This window comes from Pseudophryne corroboree, chromosome 8, assembly GCF_028390025.1.
Source record: "Pseudophryne corroboree isolate aPseCor3 chromosome 8, aPseCor3.hap2, whole genome shotgun sequence".
Taxonomy (NCBI): domain Eukaryota; kingdom Metazoa; phylum Chordata; class Amphibia; order Anura; family Myobatrachidae; genus Pseudophryne; species Pseudophryne corroboree.
The window spans coordinates 405,209,425-405,230,079 of record NC_086451.1 but is presented as its reverse complement, the minus strand read 5'-3'; the positions used below and the strand labels follow the sequence as shown (position 1 = coordinate 405,230,079).

Below are 20,655 nucleotides of genomic sequence, written 5' to 3'. Positions count from 1 at the left end.
GTGTTTTTAGTACCTCCCTATTTAGTCTGGTTGATTGCAGCATTCTTTGCTGGGTCATTAATGTTTTCTGCTATAGTTCTGTCCTTGGTTTACTGTGAGATCCTGTGATTTATGCCTGTTAAGCCAAGGAAAATCTTCCACTTATCAGGCTACTATCCTTCTTTATTTGATTATTTTGCCTCTGATTTGTTTCTCGTCTGTTTTCTGGATTATGTTTGCATTTTAAAGTATTCAGGCTCATCTTCATTACCAAGAATACCTGCTTTTCCAAGTTTGTCTGTATTATTAAGCTTAACTGTACTCCCCTGCCCTTGAATATTCCCTCAATAAACATCATTCCAAATGTATTACAACAATCCGTGACTTGTGACTAAACTGCACCCAGGGGATTCAGAACAGTATAGCAATCATCTTTAAGAATATACATTTTCAATCTTGTAATTACCTTCTAGGATCATTCTGTGACCCTCGGCACTGTCTCAGCAGAGCTGTTTGCAATGTTATCTTCACCATCATGTTTGGAAATCGTCATGAATATGGGGAAAAGGACATAGACACTGTTTTGTCTTATATATATGAAACATTTGTGATGGTCAGCTCGGCCTGGGGACAGGTAACAATGGAATTATAATACTTGGTACATGTATTTAACATAATTGGCAAAAATGACACTTGCTTGGAATGCTATGCACAAACAGGCATATTACACTTGCGCACTTTGGGGCCAATGAAGCGTGAGTACTACACTACTTGCTGTGGCATATATTGCATATTGGGGGTCATTCCGAGTTGTTCGCTCGCAAGCTGCTTTTAGCAGCTTTGCACACGCTAAGCCGCTGCCTACTGGGAGTGAATCTTAGCTTATCAAAATTGCGAACGAAAGATTAGCAGAATTGCGAATAGACACTTCTTAGCAGTTTCTGAGTAGCTCCAGACTTACTCGGCATCTGCGATCAATTCAGTGCTTGTCGTTCCTGGTTTGACGTCACAAACACACCCAGCGTTCGCCCAGACACTCCTCCGTTTCTCCAGCCACTCCCGCGTTTTTCCCAGAAACGGTAGTGTTTTTTCGCACACACCCATAAAACGGCCAGTTTCCGCCCAGAAACACCCACTTCCTGTCAATCACATTACGATCACCAGAACGAAGAAAAAAACCTTGTAATGCCGTGAGTAAAATACCTAACTGCATAGCAAATTTACTTGGCGCAGTCGCACTGCGGGCATTGCGCATGCGCATTAGCGACTAATCGCTCCGTAGCGAGAAAAAAATACCGAGCGAACAACTCGGAATGACCCCCATTATGTGTCCCCAGAGAAAAAATGTCTACAAAAAATGTGCAAAGGTAAAGTTTGAAGCATTGAGCCTTATGAATGGAGATGCTGAATGATGTTGTGAAGGGACATTGTAACATACTGAAGGCATGCTGTACCAGCAAATATGACCATTGATAAGTGGTGGCTCGAGGTGGGGCTACTGTGCAGTCCAAAATTCAGATAGGGGAGCCACACCAACTGCCATTCCAAACACTGGCAAACATTGTCGGCTGGGACTCACTGGCAGTTGGTGTGGTTCCCCTATTTTAATTTTGAACAGTGCTGAAGCCCCACCTCTGGAGCCGTCACTGCCAGTGTTTATTATTCACACTAACTATTATGCATATACTGTATACATACTGTATGTTTGAGGCAAATCTTTTGCACATGGTATCAGGGCCGGTGCAAGATACTTTGGCACCATAGGCAAAACTTATTCCCCATCCTCACTCTGTGTCTCTCAGCCAAATACCCTTCACTGTCACTCAATGTGTCCCCCCCTCACTCTGTATCTCTCAGCAACCCTCCCTCACTCTGTGTCTCTCAATAACCCCATCCCCCCTCACTCTATGTCTCTCAAAAAACCTGCATACCCCTCAGTTTATGTTTCTCAGCAACCCTCCCCTTATTCACTGGCAGTTGCTCTGCAATGCAGCAGTCAGTAATGTAAGCATTGCGCTTCCTGGGTCTCGCCTCCCAGCAGCCTGGCAAAATGGGAGGCAGCAGTAATGATGGACCAGGACACAGGTGTAAAGTAGATGGTGTGCGCCGCGGTACCAGAGCATATCCTGCTGCATACTTGCACCACTGGCAGCTCTAGTCTAGTCTCGTTTGCACCCCTATGAATCCACTGCATTCTCCATGGCAGCCTCACCAGGCCACACCTTCAGGTCCCCCGCCCATAGGCAGCTGCCTAATGGAAGTGCCGGCACTACATGGTATAAGGCAGGTGCAAATACACACTGATTATGAGGGTATATTTGACCCATGCAGATGTGGATGCTAAATTTTTGTGACCACTCATTTTTTGAGTTATATGTGCCAGTATTGCTCATAACTCTACATCAGCCCCACTTACAAGTATTGCAGGATTCTGTATGGCACAAGTCTTCCACACTATCACACTTGTTTCATTAAAATAACCCTATCCTATCTGTGTTTGCATTTTGCTCACATGAGTGTTTTCCAAAAGGAATGCAATGGAAGAAAAATGCTTGCAAAATAGTGTAGGCTAGAGATTAGTCTATACAAAATTGGAAGACTAGACAGTACTATAAGGATCATTAAAATAAATTTAAGTTTAAATCTGATTTGGCAGGGGAAAAAATAAGAATTAAACATTTATTAAAAACGTAGTTTAATAGCTGGGAAATATTATTCAATTAGTACATTCACACTACAATAAAATGACAGAAAAATTGATTTTAATGATACAAAATAGCAATATTTCAAGAGGCATATTGGCTCAGGAACTTTAAATCACTAATAACTAGCTGACAGTCCATGGCATAGCTGTCAGAAAGTGTACAGTACTGTATATTACCAAATGTACTGTAGCTGAATATTTCACTTCAAACTGTAATCCATTTACCAGAGTAGTGACGCATAGCTGTATTAAACTTAATGCATCAACAGCCAAAGTTATATCCTCTCAAAGTAGTTGGGCAACATGGCTCTGCGAAAGATTGGTAAGTAAAGTGTCCAGAACTGAATCAGCTAAAGCTCGGTGTATTGGGAATGGTCTGGATCCAGTAAATTACTTACAATCAGGAGGTCAGTGAAGTCATGGTGATTGGAGAAGCATTCCCAATGTCATTTCAGATCAACGCGTTTCACCTCTTATAGCGCTGTCTAGTCTTACATGTTTGTATTATTTTTCTGTGAAAATTATAACCTGATTAGACAATTAGCAAATTATAACATTAAATAGCATGATGGATATTAATCCTTGATAGAACATGTATTGCACAACTGACTAAAGAGAGGTGCTTGATGTTACCTGTCATAATTTGTGAGTGTGAACTTGGTAAGGTTGTCCGTTATTCTTACTAAAACTATACTTTCCTCTCTTTACATATTTTTTTATTGCACACCCTCCATTTCCATCTCCAGGTGTATGAGATGTTTCCTGGACTGATGAGATTTATTCCTGGGCATCATCACAAGATAACTCATCTACTAAAGAAGCTTGGCCAATATGTAGATAATAGAGTACAAATTAATCTGAAAACTTTGGATCCTAATAACCCAAGAGATTATGTAGATGCTTTCCTCATTAAAATGGAAAAGGTAAACTGTGAATGTGTGAATGTGCCCTGGAGAACTCCAAGATAGATTTTATGGGTGAAATGTATGAAGATCAGTAAGAGATCAGTTTTAGGAAGTAATTGTGTGGCATGAATTTAATTATAGTAACCTATTTCAAATACAGTAATAGAAGAACAAATTAATTAAATGAAAGAATTAAGAGGAGGAATGTACAGTATAGAGAAGCATTGTATATAGTTAAACTATAGGAAGTGGTAATAGAAGATGGGAAGTATTGCTTATTAGAGCAATCTTGTGGTTCACTGATTACTTTCGATTCCATAATTTATATCACCCTATGGACAGATTATCTTTAAAAATAGTCAAATGGATTTGAGAAAATCTGTCCCTCCAACAATGGCGGTAATTCCAAGTTGATCGCAGCAGGAAATTTTTTAGCAGTTGGGCAAAACCATGTGCACTGCAGGTGTGGCAGATATAACATTTGTAGAGAGAGTTAGATTTGGGTGGGTTATTTTATTTCTGTGCAGGGTAAATACTGGCTGCTTTATTTTTACACTGCAAATTAGATTGCAGATTGAACACACCACACCCAAATCTAACTCTCTCTGCACATGTTATATCTGCCTCCCCTGCAGTGCACATGGTTTTGCCCAATTGCTAACAGAATTCCTGCTGCGATCAACTTAGAATTACCCCCAATGTTGTGTATGCTGTCTGAAATACCTCACCTTCCAAAAAAAAAAAAAAAATGTATAGCATAAAGGAGGTCATTAATTCTTGGTGGAGCTATTAGGTGATACAGAAACCTAAACACAAAGCTTATTGTAAGTGGCTGATGAAGATCTATACTGTACAAGCAATTTAAAGATAAGAAGATGGAGACAGAAATACAGCCGTAATTAAATGTACAGTAAACATGATTGTTATAAACAAATATCTGACCCGAAAATTTGCTAATTCAAGGAGGGTTTATAGTGTACATGGTATTTTTATTTATTTATGGTCCGATTCCTTTGTCTCAATTTATCATTCATGTAAGACAAAAATGATTAAATACATTGTTCTGTTTTTCCCTTACTGTACAGAAGCTCTGCATTGAGCAATCACTTATTTAGGAAAAGACAAAGCTGTGGGGTATGAGACGGGATCCTGGTGGTTGGAATGCCGGCGGTCACATGACCAATACCAGCATTTTGACAATTGAACGCCGACAGGGGATGGGGTCATTTTTTTTCTGATGGGCTGACAAATAAATGTGTAGTCTGTCCACTGTGTGCTCAGATAGATTGGATGGTGTAACGGGGTGCGTAGATGGATAAATACTCTCTATCTGGGGTGGGGTGGGAGCAAATTGTTGTAATTGTGTTTCTCTAATAGGCAAAACCATGTGCAGTGCAGGTGGGGCAGATATAGCATGTGAAGAGAGAGTTAGATTTGGGTGGCGTGTGTTGAAACTGAAATCTTAATTGCAGTGTAAAACTAAAGCAACCAGTATTTACCCTGCGCAGATACAATATAACTAGCGATGTGCACCGGAAATTTTTCGGGTTTTGTGTTTTGGTTTTGGATTCGGTTCCGCTGCCGTGTTTTGGATTCGGACGCGTTTTGGCAAAACCTCCCTGAAAATTTTTTGTCGGATTCGGGTGTTTTTTTCAAAAAAACCTCAAAGACAGCTTAAATCATAGAATTTGGGGGTAATTTTGATCCTATAGTATTATTAACCTCAATAACCACAGTTTCCACTCATTTCCAGTCTATTCTGAACACCTCACCTAACAATACTATTTTTAGTCCTAAAATTTGCACCAAGGTTGCTGGATGACTAAGCAAAGTGACCCAAGCGGGCGGCACAAACACCTGGCCCATCTAGGAGTGGCACTGCAGTGTCAGACAGGATGGTACTTAAAAAAATTGGCCCCAAACAGCACATGATGCAAAGAAAAGAGAAAAAGAGGTGCACTGTGGTCGCTGGACGGCTAAGCTAAGCGACACAAACACCTCAATATCACAGGAATTATTCGTTCTAATCAATGGTACTATTATTGGTCCAAATTACTGGAAGAAAATGACAAAATCACTGGAATTATTCGTTCTAATCAATGGTACTATTATTGGTCCAAATCACTGGAAGAAAATGACAAAATCACTGGAATTATTCGTTCTAATCAATGGTACTATTATTAGTCCAAATCACTGGAAGAAAATGACAAAATCACTGGAATTATTTGTTCTAATCAATGGTATTATTGGTCCAAATCACTGGAAGAAAATGACAAAATCACAGGAATTATTCGTTCTAATCAATGGTACTATTATTGGTCCAAATCACTGGAAGAAAATGACAAAATCACTGGAATTGTGCCTTCTGGGGGTCCACTTCTTCACCAAACCCAGCCAAATCTCATCCTGATTCCTAACCCTCTGTTCCACGTTCTCTATGTACCCCATCTGTGTCACCCATGTCTGTCTACCCCTCCCCTTTAGATTGTAAGCTCTCACGAGCAGGGCCCTCTTCCCTCGTGTGCTTATATACTGTTGGTCACCAAAATGCTGCACTGTAATACTATATATACTGCTCACAAAAATGCCGTACAGATATGGAATGGATACTTGCAGTGACACAGACCTGCAAGAAACAGCAATGGCCTACTGTACAACTATATACTGTTGGTCACCAAAATGCTGCACTGTAATACTATATATACTGCTCACAAAAATGCCGCACAGATATGGAATGGATATGTACAGTGACACAGAGCTGCAAGATTCAGCAATGGCCTACTGTTCTGTACTACTATAATTATTATATACTGGTGGTCCCCAGTCCCCACAATGTAGCACACTGATCAGATATTTGCCGCACACTGAGCACAGATATGGAGAGTTTTCAGGCAGAGAACGTAGATATTTTCAGCACACTGAGCACAGATTATTTGCAGCACACTGAGCACAGATATTTGCAGCACACTGAGCACAGATTACGGAGCTTTTCAGGGAGAGAACGCAGCCACGTCCTCTCCATTCAATCTCCAAAGCACGAGTGAAAATGGCGGCGACGCGCGGCTCCTTATATAGAATACGAATCTCACACATGTTATATCTGCCCTACCTGCAGTGCACATGGCTTTGCCCATTAGAGAAAGATTTTGCTGCTGCGATCAGGTCTTAATTAGGCCCAAGGACACTTTTACAAGCTAGGGGATATTATTCAAGGGACGACATTCATAAAGGTGCAAGTAGAGGAGACTGATGGCATTTAAGAGGCATGTGGAGGGGACTGTTGGCATATAAGTGCCATCTAGAGAGGCTGATGTCATATAAAAGGGCATCTGTAAGGGTCTTATGGCATGTAAGGGACATGTGAGGAGTGTGATTGCTCATAACAGCAAGAGGAAGGGCCTGATGACTAATATATAAAGACATAGTCTAAAAGTGCCATGTGGATAGATAAATTATGATGGGACTCATAAAAAAAGAAAAGAGGTAGGATGGCAAATGTTTTAAATGATGGGTCCTCAAGTAGAATGATGCTCTGCCTCTTTGTTACCTTGGAGCAACTCTCAAAAAAATACAGGTTGATAACACTTCTGATATATGCATAGAATCTGCAATGAGTTACCAACCTATAGTGTACATCTAATTGATAGACCTGACACAAGCCGTAAAATCACCTTATTCCTGTAATTCCCTTCTACCTTTCATAGGAAACATTAAAAGCCTATCTGATTCTTTGCTGACTGGATAATGTCCAGTTTGATCATGTAAGATTCATTAGCACAATTAAATCAGTCTTGGAGATTAAATAAACAGATAATTGCCATAAAGCACAGCAATGAATGTACAGTGTTATATAATGTATAGTTTTGTCCTTGCTTTGTGTATGTGCCTCTGATACACTTGATGACACTTTTAATCGACCGAAGGTGTTCAGGGTGAATCTTTGTATAACTATTTCCATCTTGAGTTCAACTATTTCTTGTTCTTGTATTCACTGGATCTCTGTATGTTCAGCCATTCCTATGTGGCTACCCTTCAAGCTGTGCTATGCCAGCAGTGGCCAACGCAAGATTTCTGTTGGGGGGGTTTCCATATGCAGTACACAATCTCCCACTGTGCAGAACATTGGTGCAAGTGTGGGAGTCTGAGGGAGCAATATATGTGCACAGTGGAACATATATATGTGTACAGTGCACATTAGTATTTTTAAACACTAGATACTGTATGGAACACAGTATTAATAATACGATAAATGGTCTATAGTATAGACTGTATCAAACATATTTAACTAATATAAATAACACTGTGTTTACTGTTAATGGGTGTGTGTATTGCTATGTACATGGATACTGTGTGTGTAACTATGTATGTATGCTGTGTGCATGTATAGTATGTGTCTTTTATCCTTTAGGTAATATAAACCCTTTTTGAATTAAGGTTCAAAAAGGGTTGCGATTACCTCAATGGATAAAAAAATGGGCAGAGTAGATGGGCCAAGTTCTTCTTATCTGCCGTCAAATTCTATGTTTCTATATGTATGCATGCTGTGTGCTTGTATACTGTGTGTGTGTGTGTGTGTATGCATGTATACTGTGTGTGTGTGTGTGTGTGTGTGTGTGTGTGTATGCATGCTGTGTGCATCTATTCTGTTTGTGTATGTCTGCTGTGTGCATGTATAATGTGTGTACATATGTATGTTGTGTGCATGTGTACTGTGTGTGTGTGTGTGTGTGTGTGTGTGTGTGTGTGTGTGTGTGTGTACATATGTATGTATGCTGTGTGCAGGTATACTGTGTACATATGCTTGCTGTGTTTGTAAAATGTACACATCGAGTGCCGTGTGCTGGCTACTAAGTTACAAACACACACACACACACACACACACACACACACACACACACACACACACACATACGTCTGGAGACCCCCCCCCCATGAAAATCCTGCGTTTGCCACTGGGTGCTTCAGCATTACATCCAACATTAGCAAACAGGCAGCGCCATTATGGGCTGCGACATTATACATGTCATCTCCAGGGCAACGTTCCTTGAGTGATGCCACCAGACACACCTCCCTTTTTACGGCCCTGCAGTAATAGTAGGTAACAGGAAGAGAATTGTATGGAGTAATAGTAGTTGTCTATAGTATAATGCAGTATTATGGAGAGTATGTAGTATTTATAGGAGTTATTTGTTACATGCTATTTAATTAATGAATACATCATGGGAATGGTTCTATTTATCAAAGCATTCTCTTTACTTCACCAGGAGAAAAATAACCCAGACAGCGAATTCAACATGGAGAACTTATTGGCTTGTACCTTACAGATCTTCTTTGCTGGGGTGGAGACCGTCAGCACAACACTGAATTACTCTTTCTTAATTCTCTTGAAATATCCAGAAGTTCTTGGTGAGTGATTTAAGAAAATTCAACTCCTTCTAAGGTTTCCATTATCACATTGATCACTAGAATATTGATCACTGAATATTTTTTCAGAAGAATTCCTAAAAGTTTATTAGTGCAGATCAACTATGTATACTTTGTGTGGATCATACACAGGTGTTTAAAAACAACTGCTTAAAACATAGACAACACCTTTCATTTTGTACATGCTTTTAACTAGAAATGAGCGGGTTCGGTTCGTTGAGATCCGAACCCCCCCGAACTTCACCCATTTTACACGGTTGCGTGGCAAACTCGAATCTCCCTGCCTTGCTCGGTTATACTGAGCGTGCCTGAACGTCATCATCCCGCTGTCGGATTCTCGCGAGATTCGTATTCTATATAAGGAGCCGCCCGTCGCCGCCATTTTCACTCGTGCTTTGGAGATGATAGCGAGAGGACGTGGCTGCGTTCTCTCAGTTTCTGTGTTCAGTGTGCTGCAAATATCTGTGCTCAGTGTGCTGCAAATATCTGTGCACAGTGTGCTGCAAATATCTGTGCTCAGTGTGCTGAATATATCTACGTTCTCTGCCTGAAAAACGCTCCATATCTGTGCTGCATTGTAGTATATAGTAGGAGGACAGTACAGAATTTTGCTGACCACCAGTATATATATAGCAGTATGGTACAGTAGTCCATTGCTCTACCTCTGTGTCGTCAAGTATACTATCCATCCATACCTGTGCTGCATTTTAGTTGTGCGCAGTTAATAGTAGGAGGACAGTGCAGAATTTTGCTGACCACCAGTATATATATAGCAGTACGGTACAGTAGTCCATTGCTCTACCTCTGTGTCGTCAAGTATACTATCCATCCATACCTGTGCTGCATTTTAGTTGTGCGCAGTATATAGAAGGAGGACAGTGCAGAATTTTGCTGACCACCAGTATATATATAGCAGTACGGTACAGTAGTCCATTGCTCTACCTCTGTGTCGTCAAGTATACTATCCATCCATACCTGTGCTGCATTTTAGTTGTGTGCAGTATAAAGTAGGAGGACAGTGCAGATTTTTGCTGACCACCAGTATATATATAGCAGTACGGTACAGTAGTCCATTGCTCTACCTCTGTGTCGTCAAGTATACTGTCCATCCATACCTGTGCTGCATTTTAGTTGTGCGCAATATGTAGTAGGAGGACAGTGCAGAATTTTGCTGACCACCAGTATATATATAGCAGTACGGTACAGTAGTCCATTGCTCTACCTCTGTGTCGTCAAGTATACTATCCATCCATACCTGTGCTGCATTTAAGTTGTGCGCAGTATATAGTAGGAGGACAGTGCAGAATTTTGCTGACCACCAGTATATTTATAGCAGTACGGTACAGTAGTCCATTGCTCTACCTCTGTGCCATCAAGTATACTATCCATCCATACCTCTGCTGCATTTTAGTTGTGTGCAGTATATAGTAGGAGGACAGTTTAGAATTTTGCTGACCACCAGTATATATATAGCAGTACGGTACAGTAATCCATTGCTCTACCTCTGTGTCGTCAAGTATACTATCCATCCATACCTGTGCTGCATTTTAGTTGTGTGCAGTATATAGTAGGAGGACAGTGCAGAATTTTGCTGACCACCAGTATATATATAGCAGTACGGTACAGTAGTCCATTGCTCTACCTCTGTGTCATCAAGTATACTATCCATCCATACCTGTGCTGCATTTTAGTTGTGTGCAGTATATAGTAGGAGGACAGTGCAGAATTTTGCTGACCACCAGTATATATATAGCAGTATGGTACAGTAGTCCATTGCTCTACCTCTGTGTCGTCAAGTATACTATCCATCCATACCTGTGCTGCATTTTAGTTGTGCGCAGTATATAGTAGGAGGACAGTGCAGAATTTTGCTGACCACCAGTAAATATATAGCAGTACGGTACAGTAGTCCATTGTCCTACCTGTGTGTCGTCAAGTATACTATCCATCCATACCTATGCTGCATTTTAGTTGTGCACAGTATATAGTAGGAGGATAGTGCAGAATTTTGCTGACCACCAATATATATATAGCAGTACGGTACAGTAGTCCATTGCTCTACCTCTGTGTCGTCAAGTATACTATCCATCCATACCTGTGCTGCATTTTAGTTGTGCGCAGTATATAGTAGGAGGACAGTGCAGAATTATGCTGACCACCAGTATATATATAGCAGTACGGTACAGTAGTCCGTTGCTCTTCCTCTTTGTCGTCAAGTATACAATCCATCCATACCTGTGCTGCATTTTAGTTGTGCGCAGTATATAGTAGGAGGACAGTGCAGAATTTTGCTGACCACCAGTATATATATAGCAGTACGGTACAGTAGTCCATTGCTCTACCTCTGGGTCGTCAAGTTTACTATCCATCCATACCTGTGCTGCATTTTAGTTGTGCGCAGTATATAGTAGGAGGACAGTGCAGAATTTTGCTGCCCACCAGTATATATATAGCAGTACGATACAGTAGTCCATTGCTCTACCTCTGTGTCATCAAGTATACTATCCATCCATACCTGTGCTGCATTTTAGTTGTGCGCAGTATATAGTAGGAGGACAGGGCAGAATTTTGCTGACCACCAGTATATATATAGCAGTACGGTACAGTAGTCCATTGCTCTACCTCTGTGTCATCAAGTATACTATCCATCCATACCTGTGCTGCATTTTAGTTGTGTGCAGTATATAGTAGGAGGACAGTGCAGAATTTTGCTGACCACCAGTATATATATAGCAGTACGGTACAGTAGTCCATTGCTCTACCTCTGCGTCGTCAAGTGTACTATCCATCCATACCTGTGCTACATTATAGTTGTGCGCAGTATATAGTAGGAGGACAGTGCAGAATTTTGCTGACAACCAGTATATATTTTTTTTTAATTAAGTAATTTTTATTCAGTAGTCTGGAGAATAAGGTACAGACATTGCAAAGCATCATCATATCACAAACAATACATCAAATTGTCTTGAATCAGAGCCACATTTTGAGCGAGGCTTACAACAATGAAATATCAGGTCAATTTCAAGAGGTAATATACAAGGATTTCCTATTGTTCGGACCATTAGGGTCTGCAAAATCCGTAGCCAACTATATTAGTCTCCATTAACTTTTGTATATTTACACCCGTAAACTAAACAGCAAGAAAAATAACAAAACAAAAAAAAAAAAAACACAGAAGCAAAGTGAGAAGGAGTCATCCGATTCAGGACCACATTAGTCATACATATAAGTAGGCGAACACGCGAACACGCAGGGCCCAACCGCCAAACATCTCAGTATACATCAGAAACAGTAAGTTTTTGATATGTTAGCACTTCAGTGCCCACTGTATTTGGGGAACCAGGTGAGAATGGGGGGAGTCTATCCATGGAGACCAAACCTTTTCAAACTTGGCTGATGCGTTTTGTTTCATATAGACGTATCTTTCCTTAATTATTGTATCGTTAATTAAGGTCTTAAGTGCAGATATTAACGGGCTTTTAGGGGCCATCCACATCCTTGCAATGCAAACCTTAGCCAAGGCACATACACTGAGAGCATAGAGACCCACTGAAACAGACACAGAAGTAGAGCATCCCATCCCCAAAATACAGAATTGTGGGGTAAGCAGTCCGCTAGTCACTCCCGTACTCTCCAGAATAGCAGAATAGACCTGACCCCCAACCAGAACACCCTCAACCTCGGGCAATCCCACACTAGATGCCAGAATGTTCCCACCGCCCCCCCGCACTTAGGACAAAGGCCAGATCCGCCCGTCCCAAAAGTAGCCAGCCTAGCTAGAGTCATATATGTTCTGTGTAAAATGAAGAATTGAATGTGTTGATATCTGAGTGATTTGGTAACCCTGGCAGGGTATTCCAGAGCAAGGACCCAGTCATCCTCAGTTATCAGACCCAAATCCTCCTCCCATTTTCCACGTAGACATGTCAAAGGGTCCGTATGGAGCTTGGTAAGAAGATATCCATACGCAAGGGAGACCATCTTAGCCCGACCCAAAGTAGCCACAAAGGTCTTGATGGGGAATGGGAGGATTCGTGGGGGGGATTCAGCAAATTGGGACTGGAGGGCGTGACGAAGCTGGAGATATCTGAAGAAGTAAGAATTGGGTAGGTCAAACTCATCTCTCAGTTGTTGAAAGGATTTGAGTACATTATCTAGGTAGAGTTGAGAGATAGAAATCACCGATCTAGGGGCCCATACCTCCCGCCCCTCAAGTGCATGCAATTCAGGGAGCCAGTCAGAGTACCATAAGGGGGTATCTGGGTCCAGGCCATCGTACCTCAAGAGGTCTCTCAGGGCCCGCCATATCTTTAAGGCCTGGAAAATGATAGGGGGAAGAAACCTAGCTATGCTCCCACTCAGTAGCACCTGCATAGGAGAGAGGTGGGGAAAGTAACAACGAATAAACTGACAATGCAAAGAGTCAGCCCCAGAGTTTTGTGCCCATACAGTGATATGAGTCAGCTGAGCAGCGAAGTAATACATCTGAAAGTTAGGCAGAGCCAGGCCGCCATGAGATCGCTGTCTGGTAAGGGTATTTAGCTGTATCCTAGGTCGTTTATTAGCCCATATCAGTGAGGACAGAACGCTATTCAATTTCCTAAAGAATATTGGATAAATATATACCGGGGACTGGAGAATAATGTATAAGAGTTTGGGCAGTATAATCATTTTAATGAGATTAACCCTGCCAGACACCATCAGTGGAAGCTTACACCAAGTCTTGGATTTGCCCATGACCCACTGCATGGTCGGGTCCAGATTCAGAGGGACAAAATCTGAGGGGTCGTTAGTTATTTGGATTCCGAGGTACTTAAATTGTACCGTCCAACATAATGGCAGGGGGATTTTGGAACCAGTAGGAGGGGGGCCTATGACTGGCCTAATGTATGATTTAGGCCAGTTAATTCTGAGACCCGAATGATCTCCAAAGTTCTCTATCACACGCAGCAGGCATTGACTTGGTGTAATCCTGCAAAAACAACAACATGTCATCGGCATAAAGAGCTATTCTATCCTCACGTGAACCTGTACAAATTCCCACAATATCTGGGTGTGATCTTATCAAGCAGGCCAGGGGCTCGATGGCCAAGGCAAACAGCGTGGGGGACAGGGGGCAGCCCTGTCTAGTACCACGGGTCAATTGAAAAGAGGGGGATACATAGCCGTTCACCAAGATCCTGGCACTCGGATGTTGATACAGTAATTTAATCCACCTTATAAAATTGGGTCCAAAGCCCATACAAGCCATCACCTCCCATAAATAAGTCCATTCAATGCTGTCAAAGGCCTTGGCCGCGTCTAACGAGACCACAGCCGAGACAGAAGGGGAGTCGTGTGGGAGTTGTAAAATGGTATACAGTCTACGTAGATTGATAGACGTGGACTTTCCTGGCATGAAGCCAGTCTGGTCCGGGTGAATGAGGGAGGTGATCACTGTGTTAAGCCGTACTGCCAATATCTTTGCCAGGATCTTAGCATCGGTGGGAATCAGGGATATCGGCCTATAGGGTCTTTACCGGGTTTTGGGATCACTATTATAACTGCCTCTGACATGGAGGGGGGGAGTTCGTTACTGGCAAATATATCTAAGTATAGGGCATGAAGCTTGGGCCCAAAAAAATCAACATGATTTTTGTATACCTCGGAGGGAATTCCGTCACAACCCGGGGCCTTGCCATTAGGGGATATACCAATGGCCGCAGTCACCTCTTCGAGCGTCAAAGGCGCCTCCAGCAGCTCACAGGCTTCAGAGGAGAGTGCGGGCAGCGGAACACCCCCCAGGTAATATGAAAGATCTGAAGTAGAGCGTGTCAATTGTGAGTTATAAACCTCAGAGAAATAAGATCGGAACAACAGCGCAATGTCCGGTGTGGTGTCAACAAAAGAGCCATCCGCACCGGACATTTGGGTGATCGTAGTCCCAGGACGATCGTAATGTATAAGACGGGCCAGGAGGCCCCCCGTCCTATCAGCCTGCATATAAATATTAGTAGCCTTAAAAAGGAGGGATCGAGAGTTTTTATCAGACAGGTGGGCCAACCAAGCCGACTGAGCCACTAGCCAGCGTGTCTTTGTCGCGGGGGCGCCGTCAGACAAATATTGGGACTCTAGTTCCCTAGCGTCCCTTTCAAGGGCCTGTTCTCTCTCCCTAGAGGACATTTTATGAGCCGCTATACGTCCAATATATGAACCTCTCAAGAACGCCTTGAATGAATCCCAAACTACTGTACCCGGGGCAGACCCTACATTGTCGCTAAAGTAACCCTCCCACTGAGTCTCCAGATCACCGCAGTCCCCCAGCTGGGTTAGCCAAGAGGGGTGCAGTTTCCAATAAGAGTGCCCCCTCTGATTTTCCACAGCAAGAGTCATCAACAGAGGGGAGTGGTCAGAGACCCCTCGAGCCTCGTAGTGGACGTCAATAATCCCAGGGACGAGGGCGGGGGACACCAACATCAGGTCAATCCTGGAGAAGGAGCCATGAGTGCTGGAAAAACAGGAGAACTGACGGACCGCAGGGTGACGAAGCCTCCACACATCTACCCACTGCAAACTATTCAAAAAATCAGCAAACTTGGTAGGACCACCACCCGCCAGTGCAGCCTGTGGGGAGTGCCATCGGTCCATAGACAAATCCAGGACGTTATTAAAATCGCCCAAGCAAATCACCGGGGTGGTAGGGGAAGGAGCTATGAAAGAAGCAGCTTGCTGCAGCACAGCATATGAGAAAGGAGGGGGGACATACACCGCTAAAATGTAGTAGGGCTGGGAGCTCAGCTTACACTCCATAAATACAAATCTTCCATATGGGTCAGTTTTAATCGATGACAACTCAAATTGCACTGACTTTTTAATCAGAACGGAGACACCCCTAGAAAAGGAGGAGTGAGAGGCATGGTAAGCCCAACCCACCCAGGCCCGTCGTAAGGACAGTAACCTATGTCCCTCCAAGTGGGTCTCACTGAGGCATGCAATATCCGGGTCATATTTCTTAATCATATTCAGAATCAAAGATCGTTTGATTTTGTTATTCAGACCTCGGACATTCCACGCCAGAAATTTTAGATTAATCATGACTCCATGTAAGCTCTCTGTACCACCCGGATGGACCTCTCCCAAAATACATCTTGAGAATCAGCATTATTAACACCAGCAACACATGACGTATATGAGCCCTGCGTTGTAAGCCACTGCATCTGAAATATGAAACATCCTTGCCTCAGAAAATACTTAAATAAGAAAAATAACAAACTAAAGAAAGAAAACCGAAAACAGCAAAAGGAGGCGCAACTAACAGCTTCCCAGCTAACCATTCCCTCCCCCAGGGCCGGCTCCGGGGCTTGTGGCGCCCCGGGCGGCTTTAGGGGGCGTGGCTTTGTACAGGGGGCTTGGTCATTTACGCCCCCTGTACAGCTGAATTGATGTGCGGTGCGCGATGACGTCATCGCGCACCGCACAGCAAAGGTCCTCTCCACGAAGGGAAACTAGACGCGTAGCGTCTAGTTCCCTTCGTGGAGAGGACCTTTGCTGTGCGGTGCGCGATGACGTTATCGCGCACCGCACAGTAAAGGACCTCTCCAGGAAGGGAAACTTGACGCGTACGCGTCTAGTTTCCCTTCCCAGCGGTAGCGGCCGGGGGCAGCGGGCAGCGGGCAGCAGGGGGCACACACCAGTAGCGGATCTTGCCCTGGTGCGGCGCCCTCCGGAGGGCGCCCTGCGCCCTCCGGAAGGCGGCGCCCCGGGCAAAAGTACTGCTTGCCCGTGGCAAGATCCGCTACTGCCCTCCCCGTACACCACCCCAAACTCCGGCATACTTATATCCCGAACAATCAACCCAAACTACCAAGCGCTAGGAAGGCCTAGATTCTCAACTGAACCTCTAACCCTCTCTAACCAACACCACTTGGACGTAAAAGTCTTGAGCCACCAATGCAAAGGAGGGGGGCTCCCCGAACTGTGATCGTTGCCTCCGGTAGACCAGGCCCCAGGCTCTTCAACGCAGGAGATCAGTCCGGAGCCAGTTGCCGAGCACCCGGCGCAAATCTGTCCAACCATTGGGCCGCCTCTCTAGGGGAATTAAAAAACTTGGTCTCCCCATCCGCCACAACCCGGAGCCTTGAAGGAAACAGCATGGAGTACGAAATGTTGAGGTCTCGCAGACGCCGTTTAAAGGGCATAAACTGGGCTCGGTCCTTCTGGACGTCTGCGGCAAAGTCCGGGAAGGCCGATACCTTGACTCCATTGCGGACCAACGGGCCCTTCGTGCGACCTAAGCGGAGAACCGAGTCACGGTCCTTATAGTGCAGGAATTTAGCGATGATGGTGCGAGGAGGGGCACCAGGAGGTAGCGGCCGAGATGGTATCCTATGTGCTCGCTCCACCGTGAAATGAGCCGTAAAGGACTCAGTGCCATACATCTCCTTAAGCCAGGATTCGAGGTAGTCCTCCGGCTGTGAACCCTCTTCTCTTTCAGGCAGGCCTACAAATCTTACATTATTTCTGCGCAGCCGACCCTCCATGTCTAAAAGCTTGGTCTGAAGGGAGGAAACCTGCTGGGTCACCGTGGATACGGACTGCTTAAGGGGGCCACACAAATCTTCCAGATTGGAGACCCGTGTCTCCGCCTCACCCACTCTCTCTCGGATACGTTGAACATCTTGGCGGAGCAAGGAGAGATCGCACTGCACCTTCTCCATCTTATCGGAGAGACGCTGTTCACTGCCAGCTATAGCCTCCAGCACTTGTTGAATAGACGGCGCCTCCGCTGCCGCTGGGGAATTGACAGCAGACTCGGGAGGGGAGGTCGAGTGTGTCGGAGAGGCTCCATGAGAAGGAGCCGGTGTTACCCTGAGGTTGGGTTGTCTGGTAAATCTTTCTAGTTTGGCCGCGGCCGCACTCTGGCCGCCCTTAACCATATTGGACAGGAGCAGTCACACTCACCCCACAGTAGGGTTACAGTATAGGATTGTAATTAGAAGGCGGCTGCAGCAAGGTTGCGTATAATCAGTGGCGGGAAACAACCGTGTCCGGTCTGTAGGTCAGAGTATCTATGGATAGGAAGCACAGGGTCGTGTAAAAGTAACAGTACGGACGGAAATATCCTGCAGTAAATGCCGGGAGGCAAAAGTAGGATAGTGGTACGCAGTACACTGTAGGATATTAGTGCAGCACAGCAGTGTAGTCAGTTCCAATCTATATGCAACTCCTGTGTAGTAGAATGGAAGGGCTGTGCAGTGGAAATAGCTGACTTTGTCTCCAATCTCAGGTGGATATTAGCATAGTCATTAGGAGAGTAAGAATAGGAGAGGGCAACATGCAGTAAGGACCCAGTGTGCAGAGACAGTTCACAGGGCACATCAGATAAATGCAGCCTTTCCAAGCGTGGATGTCAGCCAGAGCAGTGGGGCCGTTTGTATAACTTCTCCCAAAATGGCCGCAGTGTCCCTTCCCCTTCCCTAGGAGTACCTGCTTCTTCTTCTTCTCCGGGTATCGGGGCTCCGGGCCGCAGCCTGTCAGGGAGAGGAGAGGCAGCTTCCACCTCCCAGTCGTCCCGGGGTGCTTGTCAGCAGCGGCAGCCCGCCGCCCGAGCTCCGGGCGTCTCGCAGCCGAGGGCGCCGAAATTGAGGCCGGGGATCCGGAGGAGGCACAGGCCGCAGGGCCGGAAGTTAGCCGACGCCGTCCCACGAGTCCCGGAGACTGCAGAAAAGGATGCCCGCCGGTGCCCAGCAGTGTGAGGGAGATATTCAGCCTGGGTAGGGACACCAGAGGGGTCAGGATGGGTTAAAGGATTGCTGTAGTCGGGGAGCTCCCAAGATCCGCACCTTACTCCTTGACAACCAGTATATATAATATATATATAGCAGTACGGTACAGTATTCCATTGCTATTGATATATTACTTGCATATAATTCCACACATTAAAAGATGGAGAACAAAAATATGGAGGGTAAAATAGGGAAAGATCAAGATCCACTACCACCTCGTGCTGAAGCTGCTGCCACTAGTCATGGCCGAGATGATGAAATGCCACCAACGTCGTCTGCCAAGGCCGATGCCCAATGTCATAGTATCTCAGATACTATGTTACTATTATCTACAAGCTACAAGAATCAGGGCTAGGAAGCACAATATGCACTTGGGTCAAAAACTGGTTAGATAATAGGGAGCAGCGCGTTGTGGTTAATGGAACTTTTTCAACTTGGACTGAAGTGCCTAGTGGTGTGCCGCAAGGCTCAGTATTAGGACCGCTATTGTTCAATATTTTCATTAACGACCTAACAGAAGGTTTAGAGAGCATGGTGTAAATTTTTGCAGATGATACCAAATTGTGTAAGGCTATAAATACAGAGGAGGATGCCGAGTCTCTTCAGAATGACTTAGTTAAATTAGAAGCATGGGCAGCCAAATGGAGAATGCGCTTCAACACAGACAAGTGTAAGGTAATGCACCTGTGGTAACAAGAACAAAAATTACACCTACCTACTAAATGGGGTAAAAATAGGGCATTCTGTACTGGAAAAGGACTTAGGTGTCCTCATAGATAGCAAGTTAAGCAGTAGTACCCAAAGTAGGACTGCAGCAAAGAGGGCTAATAAGATATTAGCATGCATAAAACGGGGTATTGATGCTAGGGACGAGAGTATTATACTCCCGTTATATAAATCACTAGTGAGGCCACACCTTGAATACTGTGTACAATTCTGGGCACCGTACTACAAAAAGGATATCCTGGAGCTTGAAAAGGTACAGAGGAGGGCGACCAAACTAATTAAGGGCATGGAGACGATGGAATACAAGGAAAGGCTTGAAAGACTAGGCATGTTTACATTGGAAAAGCGGAGACTAAGAGGGGATATGATCAACATCTACAAATATATAAGGGGACAATACACAGAGCTTGCGCGGGACCTGTTTTTGGTTAGATCAACACAGAGGACTCGTGGACACTTGCTCAGGTTAGAGGAGAGGAGATTCCGCACAATACAGCGTAAAGGCTTTTTCACGGTAAGGACAATACGTGTTTGGAATTCCCTGCCCGAGGGAGTTGTAATGGCGGAATCTGTCAACACCTTTAAGAATGGGTTAGATAAATTCCTAATGGATAAGGATATCCAGGGGTATGGTGCATAGTCATGCATTATAGTTACTATAAATAGGGAGAAAATGCAACGGCTGACAGCAGCATCAGTCAGAAATTTTAGTCAAATCATCATGCATAGGAGACCACAAATAGGTTGAACTCGATGGACAATTGTCTTTTTTCAACCTCAGATACTATGTAGAGCATGTAAAATCCAAAAAACTAAAGTTCAGTAAAATGACCCAAAAATCTAAATTAAAATCATCTGAGGAGAAGCGTAAACTTGCCAATATGCCATTTACGACATGGAGTGGCAAGAAACGGCTGAGGCCCTCTCCTATGTTCCTCATGACTAGTGGGTCAGCTTCACATGAGTATGGAAGCAATCATCCTCCCACTAGAAAAATGCAAAGACTTAAGCTGGCAAAAGCACAGCAAAGAACTGTGCGTTCTTCTAAATCACAAATCCCCAAGGAGAGTCCAATTGTGTCGGTTGCGATGCCTGACCTTCCCAACACTGGACGCGAAGAGGTGGCGCCTTCCACCATTTGCACGCCACCTGC

At 44.3% G+C, this 20,655-nt stretch overlaps 1 protein-coding gene across 1 annotated transcript in view; it reads left to right on the top strand.

The window, feature by feature from the left end:
• LOC134949887 (cytochrome P450 2G1-like) overlaps window positions 1-20,655 on the top strand; it is a 100,226-nt gene that overhangs the window by 28,502 nt on the left and 51,069 nt on the right. The window contains exons 4-6 of the mRNA XM_063938584.1: window positions 453-613; window positions 3,430-3,606; window positions 8,853-8,994. Coding sequence (XP_063794654.1) covers window positions 453-613; window positions 3,430-3,606; window positions 8,853-8,994 — 480 coding nt within the window. The remainder of the gene's footprint in view (window positions 1-452; window positions 614-3,429; window positions 3,607-8,852; window positions 8,995-20,655) is intronic.